We start from the raw sequence: 19,286 nt of genomic DNA, 5'->3' as shown, positions 1-19,286 counted from the left end.
GAAGTGAAACACATGGGATAGGCGGGAAGAGTGCACGAGAGAGAGGGATAAGAGATGGTACGAGAGAGAGAGAGAGAGAGATCGGGCGGGTGGTCCCCAGGGAGTGGGAGGCGAGAGGTGGACCAGTGCACAGCGCGAGGAGATACCAGAAGGTAGCATGTTTGAGCAGGTATTATAGAGACTAGATAGGGAGTGTGAGGGAGGGATGAGAGTGGGCAGAGGGATTGCAAGATGAAAATGGGTAGTGGGAGTGTGAGGGAGAGATGAGAGGGGCAGTGGGTGTGTTGTGGAGAGATGACAGAGTTGGTGGAAGTGTGAGGGAGATATGGGTTGCACTGGAATTGTTTGTTGTTGAATTGTGTGGCGTGGAGTTGTGTAGTGGAAACATGTGGCATGGTGTGTTGTAGTTATGTGGATAGTAATTAAATGGTATTCAGTGTAATGGAATTTTGTAGTGCAGTAATGCTACACTGGTGCGGAGGTGGTGCTTTAGTGCTACTGAGGTGGTGCTGAGGGATGCTTTGGTAAACATTTCTTGTTGTTTCTGTAGATCTTTAAACACCCATCTTTTCAGTTTTTTGAGTTAACAATCTATTGATGATAGTTGAGACAAGGTGAGTAAAGTCCCTAGATTACTGTATTGGTAGCAGTAGGATGTACAAGGTCATTGCACCTGGCATTTAAAGATATTGTGTACTCTACCTGATGTGACAGGATAGTAAGGGATATCTTGCCGGGAGAAGTTCTAGTTGAGGACCAGTACTGGGCACTGTTCCTGAGGTAGGAGGATGCCGGGCAGTGCTCCTGTTGTAAGAGGACAGCAACAGTCTGCCTCAGGAAGGACAACACTCTAGGCACTAGCTGGCCAAGGAAGAAAGCTACTACATCTGTAGTAGGACCAGCAGAGCCCCATTTATACTCCTAGGCTAGGAAAATGCTGGACACTGTGGCGAAGGTTTGAGGGCAGGACTCCTTGTACCTGAGGCAGAAGGAAGGTGGGTGCTGTATGCAATGTTGGAAAATAGAAATGGGGCTGTGCCCACGGGCAGAGGATAGTGCACTGTAACTGGAGAGAGTAGTGGTGGACGAGGCTCTAGGGCAGGGATGACAGTGGCCACTGCACCATGAACTGCTTCAGGACTTTTGGGGAGATGGGAGCTGGGTTGAAGGACAGCGACGCGAACGGTACCTGGGGTCTGGCCGGAGGTGGTCTCAGGAGCTGGTCGTTTGGAAAACCTCTGTGGTCCCCTCACCTGAAGTCGCCCTTCAAATGTAAGAAGGTGGAGCACCGGTAGCCAAAAACCAAACTTGCCGCAGCCATCCCAGCCCTAAAAGCCCCCCTGCTCTTGGGTTGGGAGAGAACTGATAGATTGCCAATACACCTGACCAGCTCTTCACTGCAGATTTCAGCAGCGACGGTGCCACTCAGAGAAATCACACTCTCGGATACTCTAAGGCTTGAGATTTCAACTTTATTTGTGAACTCTTATTGACCTGCCAGCCCCGCAAGTTTTCACCACATGGGGAACGTAAAAGTCAAATAAACACACACAATAAATTATAACGACACACGTGCTTAGTAAAAACTTAACAGAAATGAAAGTTTGGAAACTAGGAACGACATACCTTTACTAAAAACTTAACAGTTATACATTTCTGAGGGAAGGTACGATAACACGCATATATACCTGCAGCCTTCCGGAACCAAGCAGGAGTTTCTGGTACGCTGGTCTTACCTCCCGGTATTGAACCTCACCAAAATCCGATTGCATCGGCCTTGGTACTTTAAAAGGATCGCGCAAATTATAGCCTTGGTGGGGTGGGAGCAGATTAGGAGGTGGCTGCCCTTCTCCCAAGGCGCAGAAGTAGTTGTCCCCTCATATATCTATCTCTGCCTCCGATTCACAATGCGGCCAGGATATTAAAATTAAGCAGAGGGGCCTGTCCCTGGGGTCCAAGATGGTGATTGCATAATTGGAAGTGACAGTGTTCTCCTGCCTGCTGAGGTGGCTACGGGGTCCGGTCCTGTGCCAGCGCTCTGCACTCCAATGTCTCCAGTCACCGAAGCCAGGGTGCATCCGTGCTCTCGTCACTTACTGTATGGAATCATGAGCATTACTGATCTTCATGCCACCCAGACCCTGGCGGCACTGCGCCGGCTGCAATCAACAGAGTTCAAGTTGCATCAAGGATACAGGTCCATTTCTCAACAATGTCCATAAGATACATGTAAACGATGCAGCCACTTTTTAAATTTCTTGTTTTTCTTCATCTTATATTGCCTACGAATATATACTTCTTTCAGGTATTGTGTTTCTGTAGTTTTTTGCTTATCAACGTATGACTCTTGTATAGCGCAAACTGTGTATAGAGTTGCTTTTAGATGGCTAGTTCAGGTTGTTGGAAGGTGTTTACAGGGGGCGCAGTTGTGAGTTCTGGATTGGAGAGTGAAGGCAGAGAGAGTTTTTCACAGACTATGCCCACCGGTGGGTTATTATTATGTTCAGACTACTTGCTCATCCAATCCTTGGCCTCTCTGCAGCGTGCACAAAGAAATTGTTTGTCACACACGTCCTAACTGTAAAACGCATTTTGCCTCAAAGTGCGCGAAGGATACATATGCAGCTGTTTGAATACTGACATCTGCAAAGGAAAATAAAATATTGTGTTTACAGGTGAGAAGAGTGTGGGTGAGTGCGAGTTAGGGCATGGTGGAGAGGGCAGCACAAGGAAGTACGGGCAGAAGGCAGAGTGAAAAGACAGTAATGAAAAGGAAGGCGCTGTCGAGTAAAATGCAGATGGAGAACAGGAAAGATTAAGTGATGAGAGACTGCAGAGCACGGTGGACTTAGGGGGAAAATGAGAGTGAGGCAATCCTAAAACAGCTACCCTACTACAGACGTAAGCGATATCATCAACTTGCTTCATTACAGCTCTGACCACCGGAGTGAGATCCGTTCTTTGAAAAATAAAGAAAGCCTGGGGGGCAATGAAAGAGTGCTCAGTGACACCGAAGGCTGCAATAACTTGCCACCTCTCTGATCTATCAGATAACTCGGTGCTAAATCATCCCAGTGTGCTCAGCTCAGATCGCAGAGTCCAGTCAAGGTACGGCTTGTTGTCATTTAATTTTGATGTTGAGTGTGTCATAATTTTATACAGATGCAGTACACGCAGGCCCGTGCATAAAGGGGAACCCATTTTGTCACACAATTCAATTCAATATTTATTTAAAGATTTGGAACTCCAATGAGGTCCACAATAAAATACATACAAATTATTACCTAAAATATAATAAAACATATACAGATTTTTCAACACAATGCAACTTCGGCAAATAGAGTTTGGAATTAGCAGCATAATGATTGAAGTAACAAAACATATCCCGAATTGTGCAAAAAAGCATTTAAGTAGCAGCCAATTCATGTGCAAAATACAATTAAATGATCCAGATTCAGCAGAAAGTTAAGTTGAAATTAGCAGCAAGAGAACAGGGATAGCAAAGCATATCCTAACGTGCTACAAAAGCAGTTGATTTACATCAGATTCATGTGCAAAATACGTTCCGAATTCCAACTTCAATAGAGAATGGAATTTTAAAATTAGCAACAAGAAATTGGGCGAGAAGCAAGACATACCCCAGTTGTGCAAAGAGCAATTAAGTAGTAACCAAAACATGTGCAAAATACTATCTGGAAAAGGAGCGAATATTAGGACTCCATAATAGTGCAACAGACACAAGGGAAGCAGTCCGATTAAAACAAGTATATATAAGATATTAAAATATATACATAAACTCTTTTAAAAAGTTGTTAATTTTACAGAGACTACTTCATTTTCCAGGCAAAAGAGAAAATCACGGGCTGAAGCTACATCTTTAACACCATTTTGTAAAAACATTGGCCTAAGCCAGCGACGACGACTCAAAACCAATGCTGGACATACAAACAAGACATGATCCAGGTTCTGAATACTCAGCTCGCAAAAATTACAAATGTTTTCATTTTCCAAGTTCTGGGACTAGTTTGCTGTTAAATTGTTTAAAGGTAAGAGATTCATGCGACACAGGGTGAGCCAACGTCGGATTCCATGTTCTAGGAAATTCTTGAAGAGCTCGTCCTAGCTATTATCTTTAAACTCTCGTTAGAATTACAGATTTTAAGATCTCTATTAAAGCTGATCTTAGTACTTAAGGTTTTTAAAGAGGATTTAAATTCTAATGGCGGGAGGGAAATCACTGATTCTTCTTGTACACAATTTACTGAACATCGATTCAGCGTAAATGGGTTTTGTTAATCATTCTTCCTGGCTGACCTGGTCCGTATCCATTGCTAATTTGTCAATCAATATGGGCATATGTAAATGGCCTGCCCGCACGAAACGTTTAATATGTACATTGTTTTTTTTTTTTGTCCTGTATTTTTTTGCCATTGGGCAGACGCAGCAACGGACGTGTCGTCTCTTTAAAGGAAACACACTGCATTTGTGTCGGAGGGTGGTGGGAGGGCGGCAGCAACTAAGGGGGAGACCGTGGTTGGCCGGTGCTCCTTAGCCTTGAATGGAAGTGAGGTATCGGCTGCAAGAGCGAATTAGGATGTAGCAAAGAAGAACGACGGTGGAGGGAACCATTGGTAAGTAGCAGGTGGAAATAACGTGGGTTTGTTGACCAAAAATGGTCCTGCAGACCGCGCAAGTGCACTGATGCTCGGCCAAATAAAGACACTATAAGAAAAAAAATGCAAAAAGTAGGTGCATGTATTCAGCAGGGAAAGACTAGACAAAATAGCCAGTCAAAGGCAAGTGTAAAAGAACAAAACTACAAATAAAAAAGCAGGGACCATAGGCCGATAAGAATGCCATCTAATCATGTGCAAGGGTTGACCCTGTGGAGAGGAGTTGGCCTAACGCTAAAACATCCTGTGATTCTGGGCAAATCACTTAATCTCCCTGTGCCTAACAAAAAATGAATGTGTGTCCTCATGTAACGTAACATAACTGGTGCTATGTAAAGCGCTCTGATACCTGATTGGATTCGGGTCAAGTTCGCGCTATATAAAACTCTGAAGAAAAAAAAAAAGTGCTGCCTGAAACAGATAGTTGGAGCGGTCTGTAGCGAGATGAAAAAATATGCAGGCATAGCAAAAATTCCACAATTTACTTTAACTTACATGCACTTCAATTTGGCTCATGATAAAAGCTTTAAGAGTTAATGAACGTACATTTTAAAGATTTCTTTTCTGTGCTGCGCAACCCCCTATGGTAATTTGATATTCAGATATATTCACACATTTAGGGCCGGTTTCACAAAGGTAAACCTGCACTTTTGTGCCAGCTTATGACAGTTTGCTATTGAAAAAGGTACTTTGCTAGTAGTATCTTTACAACTGTGAAGTCTCCGCACATAAAAATATAAGACAGTCCTATCTTTTTATTAGACCTTGGCGGAGCTCATGGAGGAACTCTGCGGAGTTACCAAAAAACTCAGTGAAATTCCATGTGCATGCAGAGTTCCAACCCTTCCGGCATATCATCAGTTTCCCACTTTTCCAGCCAATCCACCACCAATTAATTGCTCTTTGAGTAAATGCTATGTGTGTTATCCATCCTTTGCAAGGCCACCTGCACGATACCACCTCACCAATGTCCTTGTAAAATACCACTGCACATTTGCTCACGTACAACGATGCACCCAAAAGATGTCTGCACATTGCCCCCATTCACTATGCGCATAGGAAAATAGGCTTGCACAATGCTTAATGCAAAATTGCCCTCATCAGACCACCTGTGCAGTGTCCCGGCACATTAATATCCACTGGTTACCCAAGCTCAATTTTCCATTGCAAGTTAAGCACATATTGCCCCTCCATCATGTTAAACATTGAATACCAATACCCCTGCATAATACTCCAGCATCATGGTCCAGCGCAAGAAACCAGCACATTTCCTTCTCATCGCCCTTTCACTATGGCCAACGCATTAAACTCCTGGACGATACTGCTGCTCATTGCCAATACAAAAAGTCCTATACGTTACTCCTGATATATTCCTATGCACCATACCGATGCATAACAGCCTTATGCACAACAGCTCTGAAATTACCCTTGGACATTTAACTTATACAGTGGGCCTTACCCTGTAGTGGCATGGGTCAATACCCTCCTCCTCCTCCTGTCCCAGCAGAGTTTTGCAGCGCCCCCGGAAAAACCCCTGGGTTGGTGGGTGTCCTGGCAACAGCTTGGAGGCCAGGGGGCTGGCGGGGGAAGGGTGCGCTTAATTAGGAGTGCAGACACTCTTGAGGGCACCAGCCCAACTCTGGCTAAGTTGACTGAGGAGCCCTTGACCTTGGTCGTGAGGATCTCCCCACTGCAGCTCGGCGCAGTCGCTCGTTTCTGTGTGTTAGGAGAGGCGAGCAGTGTTTATTTGATAGGAAGTTAAGCTATTTGAAAGTTGGTGCTGTGCCTAGTGTCAACTTCAAACCAGGGAGCTGTTTCAACAACACTGTCTTCAGCCCTCCTCCTGGAAACCTCGTGCTGCTGCAATAACTGATTCACTTCTGTATTATAGGACGGCACTATGCCGAAGATCGACTTTCATTTTACCCATATTACAGTGAAGGCATGGTGTCTGATGACAGTCCTGCTAAGTGTCACTCATCAGAGGTTAGTCTCAAGCAAATAAGGTGACTAATTGCTTTCTGGCTCAGTTGATCATTTAGGACTAAGAGGATAGGGGGGAGTGAGCGCACCGGTAAACTCTTCTGCACTGGCTGTAGGCGGAGTTTTTCATAACTCTGCGCTCTACACAGAGCTTGGAGTGCGCAAAAGTTCGCAAACTCCGCTGGCAGAGCGGAGTTCACTGGCCACTCCTCCTCCTTTTTATGTTCGGAGACTCCACAGTCGTAAAGAAACTACTAGTCAAATACCTTTGTGAATAGCAAACCATTGTAAGCAGACACAAAAGTGTAAGTTTACCTTTGAGAATCAGGCCCTTAGTTTTTTTACAAGTCAGTCTGTAAAGCAGGAGCATGCCCTTACCTGTAAAAATATTGCCTAATTTCAGTCACGAGTTTTCCAGTCACAATTTCCAATCCCACCACTTGATAGGCCTGCACAGCTGATCCATTGGCAGTGAACATATAATTATCAGATATAGGCCCTTTACTCGTGTCGCCATTTACGTGATACTCAAGAAACTCCTGAGTCAATCCGATGGTCCGGTTACTCGCTCTGGAAACAAATGTAAAGAAGAAAAAATCACAATATAATAAAAGAACAACGCATCTTAAACACTTCATATCTGAAGACTCAAAACTTCTGAATTGCTTGATGTTCTTCTGTCAAATCTTGCACTTCGAGCAAAACTCCCGTCCACTTTAATTACGGCTTTATATATTCCAGGTGAAGAGGCCTACATTCAGCAGGATTTTGGCATATGTGTCAGGAGTAAATATGTAGAGCAAGGAGTGATCATTAAAAATCAAATATGAGGTGATGAAACACACGGGTCCTTATGAAAAAACTGATTTTGCGCAATCACTAAACAAGCACTCCTACAATGCAAACACATTTTTTGGAAGTGGCTATTTACTCTGCTGCATGCCAAATCGTACTTAATCTCTGAAATGGCTTTATTTTGGCTGTCTCCTGCCTGAAATTGCCTCTGCTCCAATAGAAGCCAATGAGAGAAATACATTCTGATTATTTTTGCAAAATCACCAACTTTCCTCTTCTAAAATGTAGGCATGTATAGTAAGTGCATGTACGAATGTACAATAGTTTGTATAACGGCAAGTGCATGAATTAGGCAAAGCTGTTTAAGGGGAAAAACAGTAAAATCAATTAATGAATAAGTCATTTATGTTATTTTAGTATTCATAACAAATTTATGAATTATACATGTTTCAGGAGGGTCAGGATATAGCACACAGTTATTTTGGATGTCTGCAAAGAACAAGGAGTATGGTTTTAAAGCGTCTTACATAAAAGTTTTATTCACTCATAATCATGTGCCTATATCTCCTTTTGATGATTTCTGATGGCTGGGCTCTTTTTGGGCTTCTTATGGAAGATCTTGTGCTAGCTTTACACTTCGTTTTAGAAGATTGTGCTTGCTTAGTATTTCAGACCTTGCAACACTGAAGCAGTCGACAAGCAGCATGAACAGGCTATCAGACAGATAGGTGGTATCTGGACCCCAGAGTGAGGGACATATGCAGTAGGCAAAGGGTTCTTGGGGGCACAGTGCTTTGGGACACTTGCAGTAGGTAAACTGTATGAGACACAGTAATGGGGCTTCTGTGGAATGGGCACGTGAAAGCAAGAGATAGGCAAGCAGTGCATATGGGTAAATTAGCTGGTTGTGAATGAAGGGGAACAGCCATTACAACACGGTTTTTACCACGCGTTGCTATTACATCGCATGCATTACAACGCATGTGATGTTACAATGCGTGGTAAAAACCAGGCATACCATTACATCGCAAGCGCTTTTACAACGCATGCGATGTAATGTGTAATGGCGGCTATCCAAGTCGTTGTGAGGAAGCTGAGGCTGTTTCCTCACAACGACGTGCACCGCCCCTCGAAGCAGGAAGCAGGAACCGGGAGCAGAGACGGCGATGCTGGAGAGGAGAGAGGTAAGGGGGTTTGCGCTTGGGGTGGGGGTTACTTTTGTAGGGTTTAGGGTAGTGTAAAAGTAGTGTTGTTTGTGTTGTGTGTGTTTTTTTTAATGTTTTAGTGTGTTTTTTGTAGTGTAGTGTTGCAGTGTTTGTTTAGGGTAGTGTATTAGGGTTTAGGGTACTGTTGTAGTGATTTAGGTTTTCGGGTAGTGTTGTAGAGTTTGTGTAGTGTAGTGGTTTAGGGTAGTGTAGTGTTTTAGGGTTTAGGGTAGTGTTGTAGTGTTTGTGTAGTGTAGTGTTTTAGGGTTTAGGGTAGTGTTTTAGTGTTTGTGTAGTGTAGTGTTTTAGGGTAGTGTAGTGTTTTAGGTTTTAGTGTAGTGTAGTGTTTTAGGTTTAAGTGTAGTATAGTAGTGTTTGTGTAGTGTTTTAGTGTCTAGTGTTGTAGAGTTTTAGGGTTTAGGGTAATGTTGTAGAGTTTGTGTAGTGTAGTGTGTTAGGGTTTAGGGTAGTGTTGTAGTGTGTGTGTAGTGTAGTGTTTTAGGGTAGTGTCGGGGGTCGTGTAGGGTAGTGTAGTGTTATTGTAGGGAGAGAACTGGGGGGCGGGGGAGGGTTGTGTAGGGGTACTATATTAGTGTGTTGGGTAGAGTAGAGTCACTTACCTTGCAAACTTTTACCACGACTATAGCTTTACTACGCATGCCTTTGCGTTGTAATGGCATGTGTGGTAAAAGCATAGTCGTGGTAAAAGTATGTGACGTAATGGCATGTCATTGTCATTACATCGCGTAGTAATACCCGCGTTGTAATGGCACGCATGGTATTGGTATGCGATGTAATGACATACATCCGTACAGATAAGGGCTAGAAATACCAGCTTTAAGTGATTTTATTTATCTTCATACCGGCCGGGACATTAAAAAAAACGGTGGTGCCGATTGACATCCGGCCAGGTGGCAACCATACTCATGACATGGGACCAATATGCATAGATGCTTGAAACCCGCTCTGCTAGGTGAATAGTATGAACAAGTGTGTTTTGCGGTGTGGTAAATAATTTAATTACCGGGACTTAATTTGATACAGAACATAATAAAAATAGCTCAATAAGTAAGAGGCAGAATCCGTGGTATTAGAGGTTAAGAACGGGCTTTATTCCAATGGACGATTTCGAAATCGTGGACTCCAAGTTCCATCACCACGGAGGCTCAGGAAGTGAAGTACATACATTATTGATAATTAATAACTTTTATACAATAGGCATTACAGCGAAGCAAATGCAAGAGGCGTAACAATTGATAGCAAAGATAACATTTCACATGCGTAGCTGAAGGAGGCGTAATTGGGAGTAACAAGGAAACGTCATTGGTTGTGATGTTACATATGGGTGGACCTATGAAATAATTTCGCAATGTCAGCAGAAATACTTTGCAGAGATGCGCGCGCAGCAGCATGACGTGTGATTGACGTGCAGCTAGGGGGTGAAGGGGACTTGACATTTAGCTCTACATGTGGCGACAGATGTCTAGAGGGTCAAGTCAACCTAATCCCAAATCATATCTAACATCCTATGTTTAAAGAACTATGTTATCCAAAAGAGAGGCCTTCTTGGAGTAGAATCTTATTCTATACTGACTATACTGACTGTTAGTGCGTGTACAAGCGTCTAAGTGTCTACACTAGATGCGAGGGCAGGAATCTTCCATAGTAACAGGACTACGAATTACTTGTATAAAGACAGAGAAGCCGGGCCTCTGCTCGGTAGTTGGCAGAATGTTTACTTAAGCTACTAGACCGGAATGCATTGGGCAGGGAGCGGAGCAGATAATTTCCGAAGGTGAAATACAGTTCTTGGCAGGCAGCAAGCTGATGTCAGGCATCGTGAGCCGCGCAGGGAATGAGACAAAGTTCATGGTCACAGATGCAGGCTCGGACTGGAGCTTCAGAGACAGAAAGCAAGAAAAGCTTGATGACAGAATCAGGGCCTACTCGTCTGAACTGTAAAATGGCATAAGTGAACCATATAAAGGCGGTGGCCTTTCGTACTTAGGAATGGAATATCCGGCCCATTCATGGCGGATCTGAAAGAGGACATGTTAACGGTGGACGCACATGTATTTGCGTCTTCATAACTGGAACTGGAGGGAACATACATGTACTTGTAACATGTACATAGAACCGTTGGGGTCCAAGATAGGGGACATAACTGACCAGAAAAATCCATATTTCCACATTCCCTCCTTGTCCCCTACTTGCCCGTCAAGAGATATCAATCTTCATTAATCCATTGATCTGTTCATATAGCATCATTTGTTCTTCTTTCTTCTTCCGGGATCTTGAATGAAAATCTTGATGTGGAATGCACGATGTGGCACACAGACCACAAATCGCTGGTCCACATTGCAGGCATAAGCAGCAACTGAATAGTATGAGAAGGCCAATACCTAGGAAGGATAGAACTCTCCATCCCCAGGCTGATAACACGCTCCAAAACCAACCGGACCAAGTCCAGGTGCCTGGATTCTGGTGTATCTGGCTTACAATCTTATGAAGGCGCGTTATAGCTTTATATACAGATGGCGAATTTTCTGGTATGAATACGCAACAGCTTGATCCGATGACCCTACAAGCTCCGCCCCTATCAGCCAGGATGACGTCAAGGACAAGACGATTTTGAAGCACAACAATCCGCATGGCAGACTGCTCTTCTGTTAAATTGCCTAAGGCGGAAATAGTTTCGTTCACTACTGCTTCAAGGGTTCTAGTCAATCTACGTATCAGCTTACTATTAGTAACGGTACCTATATAGGGAAAGAGACCTTTATTGAAATCTGTGTATTTTTCCCATGCTGTTTCAGTGTAGTCGACTATTGGGAGATCTCTCCTTTCTCTATTGTGTACTAAATGAGTATTTCTGTGATAATCAGGAGGAGCTAGAAAAACAGGTGGCAAAAGGAATCCAATGTAGCAGGTACCATCCCAATCTAGAGGCAAACGTACATATGCCGTCTGACCACATATAAAATAGGAATGGCGGGAAGCTCTAAATGTCGACTTGCCTTGATCACTGAATTCTATTACAGTGGTGCATCTACTATGGCCCATATGTATGGAACCATTCTTTCTCACACATAATTCACCTTTTACTGGAAATACTGCCATGGCGGGCAAAATTGGAGTAGCTTCGGATTCGATATTTAGGATCATAAGATTAAGCGTAAAATTACCTAATCCATATACTTCATTTTCTAGATCAGTTCCTGTTCTTTTGGGAAGTCCCTCCTTGTTGGGGTGGCAGACTTTAAGTAAAACTAAGTTCAGATTTCCCCATACCCAGTTGTCTTGATAAACTGCAGAATTTGAATCTAAGGAATTAATTAAGCTAAACCATGCTCCACAGGAGCCGTTGTGTGTGAACGGGTATGGAAAAAGGGGTAGAATTCCTTTATAGTTCTGATAGGGAGGGAGTCGGCCACATATCCAACAATTTGTAGCATTGCTAACCTGATGGGAATGATGTAACATACTAATAAAAGTGTTATTGCGCAGCGCAAATCTGTATGACAATTCATGCGGGGGTAATTCACTAAAAGAATGTTCAGCAGTAATATTATAAACATGTCTAGAAATAGGATAATATATGTGCAACAATATACTTGCAATAATTATAAAAAAACTTAAGAAAAACAAAATTAATAACGTCACTGTGCAATGACTACGCAGTGATTTACAATATGTATGTCGTTTCAACATTTTTCGGGTTTTTTCTCTATTCAGATCTAAGGGATACATGTCGGAGACAAATTCAACCGCTTCACCTTGGAGAGGACTTAAACAATCAAATTTTCCGACTGATTAGATCTGAGTTTTAGTTTATAATGTCCGTGACTACTTGAGTCAACCAAAGGAAGTTTTGAGTCAATGGGTGAAGACACACGAGGTGTAGTTTTTATATCCGATGGTAGTCCATAAAATTTCTTGATATGACTTGAATGTACCCAGCCTTTTCTGCCTTCGATCTTCACGGCTGTCCTTGTGGTGAGCAAGACCAATTGTGGCGACCTCCACCTAGGATCCAGCTGAGTCTTTCGATCAAAGTTCCTCACTAAAACGAGATCCCCCGGAATTACGTCATGGGGTTTCACTTCAGTGTTGTCAGGAAAAGCTGCAGCTACCTGTGAACGACAAGATTGTAGTGCAGACATCAAGGAAGCCAAATAATCTGTCAGCATATTACAGTCAATATCAGTTATTTTACGTGGTATAGGCGTCCCCCACATATTTGGTGGTCTGCCAAAGATCACCTCATACGGGGATAGCCCTGTTCGAGAGTGTGCTACCATTCTCATGTAAAAGAGTGCAACTGGTAATGCTACTACCCAGTCGACACCTTTCTCCCTGCATATTTTGGACAATCTGATTTTCAAAGTTTGATTATGTCGTTCCACGAGACCTGCTGCCTCGGGGTGTCGGACACAATGGAACTTCCACTGATAGCCTAACAAAAGTGAAACGTGTTTCATTAGTTCGGATGAGAACGGCTGGCCGTTATCTGAGTAGACAGCACGTGGTAAACCGTACCGTGGGAAGAATTCTCGAACTAGCTGCTTGGCAGTGGTCGGGGCAGTGTAATCTGATACTGGGTACGCTTCGGTCCAACGGGAAAGAGCACAGACAACTACGAGAACATATTTGAATCCTCGACATCGTTCCATCTGGATATAATCCATCTGGAGGATTTCAAAAGGGTGATCAGGAGGCTGAAATCCACCCTGCTCTACGGGGATGCTTTTTCCTGGGTTAAACTGACAACAGATCATACAGGTACGGACTTTTTGTTTCGCTGCTGCTCGTAAATGCTTGTTGAACCAAATATGTTGAATGCTGTCTAGCATAGCTTTTTCTCCTAGATGTGCTGGACTATGGATAGTGTTAATAATGACTCGGACCATTGAATCAGGAAGGAACCACACAGATTTTTCCTTCGTCATCCATCCTTGATCCGTTTGGATCCCTCCTAATTCAGTCCATTTCCTTATTTCGTCTGGAGTAGCATGTGTCTGTATGTCAATTACATCAAGAGTGGGATCCTTAACCATCATGCAATGTGTTGGTGTCTGGACTATTGTCTTTGTCATGTCGGATGTTTGAGTTTGAGCAGTCTGTTTAGCTGTTCTGTCAGCTAGATCATTGCCTTGAGAAATGATATCAGTAATTTTCGTATGAGCTTTACATTTCATAATCGATATTGCAATGGGTAAATGTATTGCATCTAATAAGGCATGAATGAGGGGTCCGTGCTGAATGTGGGCACCGTGAGAAGTTAAATAACCTCTCTCTCGCCACAGCACGCCGAAGTCATGTACAACTCCGAATGCATAACGTGAATCAGTGTATATGTTGACTTTTTTATTTGTGGCTTGAATACAGGCTTGTGTCAGAGCGACGAGCTCTGCTGCTTGAGCGGACAAGGTATTTATACACTTGGTTTCAATAATTTCAGTGTCTGTTGTGACTGCGTAAGCGGCCACTAACTCTCCTGTACCTGTTCTCATACATGAACCATCTACATACAACGTTAGGTCTGGATCTGACAATGGGACATCTGTCAAGTCTTGTCTGGGTTTCGTCGTTATTGTAATAACATCAATACAATCATGAGCTAGTGGGTCTGTTCCATTTACAGGTAAAAGTGTGGCAGGATTCAATGTGTTACAACGTCTGATTTCTATATGTGGCTGAAACAATGTTAATTCGTAACCTGTAAGTCGCGCTATAGTCAAGTGTTGTGTTTGCGTTCGATTCACAAGAACCTCTACTGCATGTGGTACTTGGACTGTCAATGGATGTCCTAACACTATGGCATCGCTTTGTCTGATTGCTAAAGCTGTCGCTGCCACTGATTTCAGGCACGCAGGCAGAGCCTGAGCTACGGGATCTAATGTACTAGAAAAATAAGCACACGGTTTGTGTGATCCTGCTTGTTCTTGTGTGAGTACTGACAAGGCAGTACCTTCTCGTTCTGTAACAAAGAGTGTAAAATGTTTTCTGTAACATGGTGTTGCTAAAACAGGTGCTTGGCATAGAGCTTTCTTTAAGCTTTCAAAAGCTAGTGTGTGTTCCTGAGTCCAAGGGAGGACAGTCGATGTGGCTGCCTCCTGTGTTGTTAATTGAATGAGTGGTTTTGCTAGAAATGCACACTGAGGGATCCACTGCCTACAATATGAAGTGAGGCCTATGAAAGCCCGCACCTCCTTTTGTGTCTTGGGTATTGGCATATTAGCTATTAACTGAATGCGATCTGGTGTAAGCTGCCTTCCCTCCTTGGACAGCGAGTGACCAAGGTAAATAACTCGCTGGACACAGAATTGCAGCTTAGAAGGGGACACCTTGTGCCCCTTTTCGGCTAGAAATTGTAAAACCGTCAGTGATGCTTTTTCACATTCAGGTTCGCTTCGGGCGGTGATCAGCAGATCATCGACATATTGAAGCAGAGCAGTGTTGACTGGCATGTGGATACTGTCAAGTTCTCGTTTCAGTGCTTGGCTATAGATGCTGGGGCTTTCTGTAAATCCTTGAGGTGCGCGTGTGAATTTAAAGCTACGTCCATTTAAACTAAATCCGAACAAGTATTGGCTTTCCGGATCTATTGGGACGCTGAAAAAGGCATTCTTGAGATCAATTACAGTAAAGAATGTTGCTTCGGAATCAATAGCTGTCAGTAATGAAGAGATGTCTGGAACTACAGGGTATTGTGGTACAATACATTTATTTAATTCGCGCAGATCAATAACCAATCGATATACTGGGGAAGCCTTTGGATCAGTTCGTTTAAGAATCGGAATTATCGGTGAATTACATATATTGGAGTCGGTCTCCACAACCACTCCTTGGCCAATAAGCTCGTCAATGATTTGCAGTAAAGCCATTACAGCATCTGGGGGTAACTTGTATTGTCGCATTCGTGGTAATACCACTCCTGCCTTTAGTGTGACTCGATATGGTGTAATGTTCATGCAACCAACATCTGTAGGGCCTTGTGCCCATAAATGTGTGGGTAAAGTCTACAGTCGGGAATCCATGTCTCGAGACACATAGTGACCTTTGAAATCACGTAAAAACAATCTTACTCCTTCCGGAGAACAACATATTATAGCTCCTAGAGCTTTCAGTGTTTTTATACCTAACAAGTTTTCTGGACATGATTTAGTAAGCAATAAATCTGTAGTTCTGGTCAAGGGTCCTATCGTAAGAGGAAGAGGCTGTGATACTTCATTAACAATAGGTTTTCCTGAAAAACCAAGGGATATATTCTGTGAGCCTGAGAGGGGTGCCCCTGGAACTTCACTACGTTTTATAGTTGTTCGACTTGCCCCTGTATCAAGTAAAAATTTTCTATCTTGGCCTAATAATTCACTATGTACATAAGGTCCTTCTTGGTCTACAGGGACCTCGATAAGGGGTAAGTCAACTTCCCTCTCTAGGCTGGTTCATGCATATCGTTGATAATCAGGATAGTCATACTGTGCGGTCTGGTACAGCTGTCGTGTCGTGGTTTGTGTGGCAGCAGCCGGCAGCGCTGGTGCGGCTGGCACAAACTGTATAGACTGTTGTGGAGCTGGCATGGCTTGTGCATGCTGCGGTGCTCCTTGTTCATTCTGATCCTGTCTAAGTGGCCGTGGTCTTTCTTTTGTAATACCTGTGGCGATATTACGCTTCAGGACTGGGCAATCGTGTATGTAATGTCCTGGCTGTTTACAATAGTTGCATGTCCCTTTTATAGGTCCTGCTGAATCACCGGAATGTGTCGTACCCTTTTTATGTCCTTCAGCTGGAACTGTCTGAGAGACTAGCATTTTCATTTTCGTGTCTTTCATGCGTCTTTGTTCATGTTCTTGTTCCTCTCTAATTCTATTGTAATGGTACTGTAACATTTGTAACATTTGTGATGGGGTATTACCTTGCCATGTACTCTCGAATTTTAATACTCTATTCTTCACTTGGGGCAAAGAATTTTCAACTAATTTTGTCACAAACAGATGTGGGTATGACTCGCTACTTGCTTTTATACCACTATTTATACCAAAACATTTTTCGAATCGGGCATAGAAATCACTAGTGTCTTCATCTTGCTTTTGTTTACAGGCTGAGATTGCACCCCAGTCTTCCTTTTTCGTAGTTAATAAACGTGGCAGTACCTGTACTAATAAACCTGGTAATGCTTTAGTTTTGTCCCCAAGCCCCGAACCTGGACCTCGGGCCCTTTCTTCATTTTCTAATGCTGTCCAATCTATCTTTTGGTCTCCTACCTTCCACTCTTTTTCCTTGAGTTTTTCATAAATGCCAGCAGGCATTAATACCTTTAATATTGTCATAATGTCGGGATAGGTATACTCTCCCATGAGTAACATATCTTTAATTTCTCGGTGGAAACCCGCTGGGTCTTTGTCATGACTGGGTACCACTTTCTTCATTTCTAACAATTCTATTTTTGATATGGGCGTATATACATATACACGTTTAAACTGATTGTCCTCGCCCTTTATTGGGTGTACTTCTCGTAAGGGATTCTGTCTGTCCATGTAATACATCGGTCTTTCCTTGATGGGCAATGAAACATGTTCTGGACATACAAAAAGAATGTACTGCCTTCTGGATTCTAGTATTTCCTTAATTAACTTAGTACCTGAACCTTTCCATCTATTCGTGAGTAATTCAGTCAATATATCAGGTAAGGGACCAGGATCTGAATGTTGGCTTTTATATAGTATAAGAAGTTGTTGAATCATATAAATCCCAGCTAAACGCTGTTCATCTGGGGTGAGGTTCAAAAATGTGTGTGCTACTGTATCATCACCATATTTTCCGGGACTGTCAACCCAATGAACGGCTGACCTGGCTAATTCTTGTTCATCCATAGAATCGAGTAAATGATAACCCCTTCGTTCTCGCAGTAATTTGTCAGCGGCTTGGAACGAATGCTCGGGGGACCTTATATTTATTATAGGTGTTTGGAAATTCCTGTTATTATCTGGACATATCGGACGTATCGGATCAGTAAAACATCTGGTACTATTACAAGATCTTCCTCTACCTACATAGGCTATGGTGTCTGACTGTCCTGTGGGCAGTCCTGATCCTTCCTCCTCCTCGTTTTGTTCAAACTGGTCTACCGCTAATCTCTCTTCGTGTAGGCGTTCTATTTCTTTACGGATCTTTCTGCACATGGCTATTATACATTTTTGCCTGTCATGTCTCCCTTCTGATATATTCTGGCTCCATCTGGTAAGAGTTTCCATTGTTTCCGGGTCTACCCCCGGTCGGTCTTGATTTCTGATTACGCAATTTATGAGGAAACGTAACAGTTCCCCTTGTATCTCCACTTTCTGGTATTCCATAGCTCTGTTAATACATTCAGAATCTCGCCCTGTCTGGACAAAATGATATATATTATCTAGATGCATAGTCATTCCTGGTAACTTCCCTAAATACACCGCGGCTCGTCTGATACGTAATGATGCCATGATCATTTCGTCCTCTTTGCCGGGCACAGGGTCATATCTACAATCTACAAGAAGTTCTTTAAGCGTGCGGGAATTTATGAGTTTGGGGGTACGTGGGTGTGCTGACTCTTGAAAGGTAAGTTTATTTACTCTGGGTGGCGTAGAAAAAATATTGGTAGCACCTCCGGTAGCCCCGTCTGGAGTATCGGGCGTGAAAGGATTCGTAGAACGTGATACAGCAACTATAGGTGTGGACACAGCTATAGAAGTAGCTGTAGGAACAGATGTGGGAACGGACGTGCTTGCCGGAACTTGTGTCAGGATTTGTTGTTGTAAAGGTACAGATACAGGATCTTGGCGTTGAACCTCCCCGGCCGACGGTCTGTGTGGGGCGGGGTTAGCATACTCGGGAGCTGCGTCATCTAAATATGAGGAAAGAAAAACATCTTCTGCGGTTCTAGGATGCCCCTTAGGATGTACCTTTATTGGAAATAATGGGGGTGGCAAGTCTTTTGGTATCCCCGCAGTAGCCTTAGGTAATCCCTCGGCCAGAAGGGGATACATACCCTTCATAAGGGCATGTCTTTGTCTGTCTACTTGTTCTGATTTTACTCGTGTACCTTCTTCAATTAATAGATTTTCTTGAACTTTATTTGAATTCTCTTTACTCTTCTCTTCCTGTCTACGTGCTTTTTCTGTGCGTCTATACGATTCTTTACGCCATAATTCAATGGCGTCTTTCTGTGATTGTCTAGCTTTCTTTTTCCATAATTCTTCCTCTACTTTCACGATGCACTCTGCATCCCAGGTCCCAGCTGCGGGCCACCTCTGACTTTCTGGTAATTCCTTAGTGTAGTCTACCCATAGATCAAGAAATAATATAGCGTCTAGGCCGTGTTTATGATACATGAAGTACCCTGGAGTGTCCCTAGGAGGAATGGGAACAGCTTCTTCGAGTACCCCTTTTCTAGTTGTGATCTGTCTTAGTTTTGAAAAGAGCGGCATATTGAAAACTGATCTGATACTTGGTTTTGAACAAACTTAATACAATAAAACACAATAATGAACAGTCATTCATACCACATGCAGGACATATCAATACATTTAACATTTAACATTTACATGAGCAACGATGATGATGACGATGATCTAAGAAAACTTAATCACTA

The 19,286-nt window shown here is 43.1% G+C and overlaps 1 protein-coding gene across 1 annotated transcript in view; it reads right to left on the bottom strand.

The window, feature by feature from the left end:
• MAN2B2 (mannosidase alpha class 2B member 2) overlaps window positions 1-19,286 on the bottom strand; it is a 389,507-nt gene that overhangs the window by 112,814 nt on the left and 257,407 nt on the right. The window contains exon 12 of the mRNA XM_085642446.1: window positions 7,035-7,226. Coding sequence (XP_085498572.1) covers window positions 7,035-7,226 — 192 coding nt within the window. The remainder of the gene's footprint in view (window positions 1-7,034; window positions 7,227-19,286) is intronic.

This window comes from Triturus cristatus, chromosome 2_2 (assembly GCF_964204655.1).
Source record: "Triturus cristatus chromosome 2_2, aTriCri1.1, whole genome shotgun sequence".
In the NCBI taxonomy this organism is placed as follows: domain Eukaryota; kingdom Metazoa; phylum Chordata; class Amphibia; order Caudata; family Salamandridae; genus Triturus; species Triturus cristatus.
This window is presented reverse-complemented; position numbering and strand designations above follow the sequence as displayed.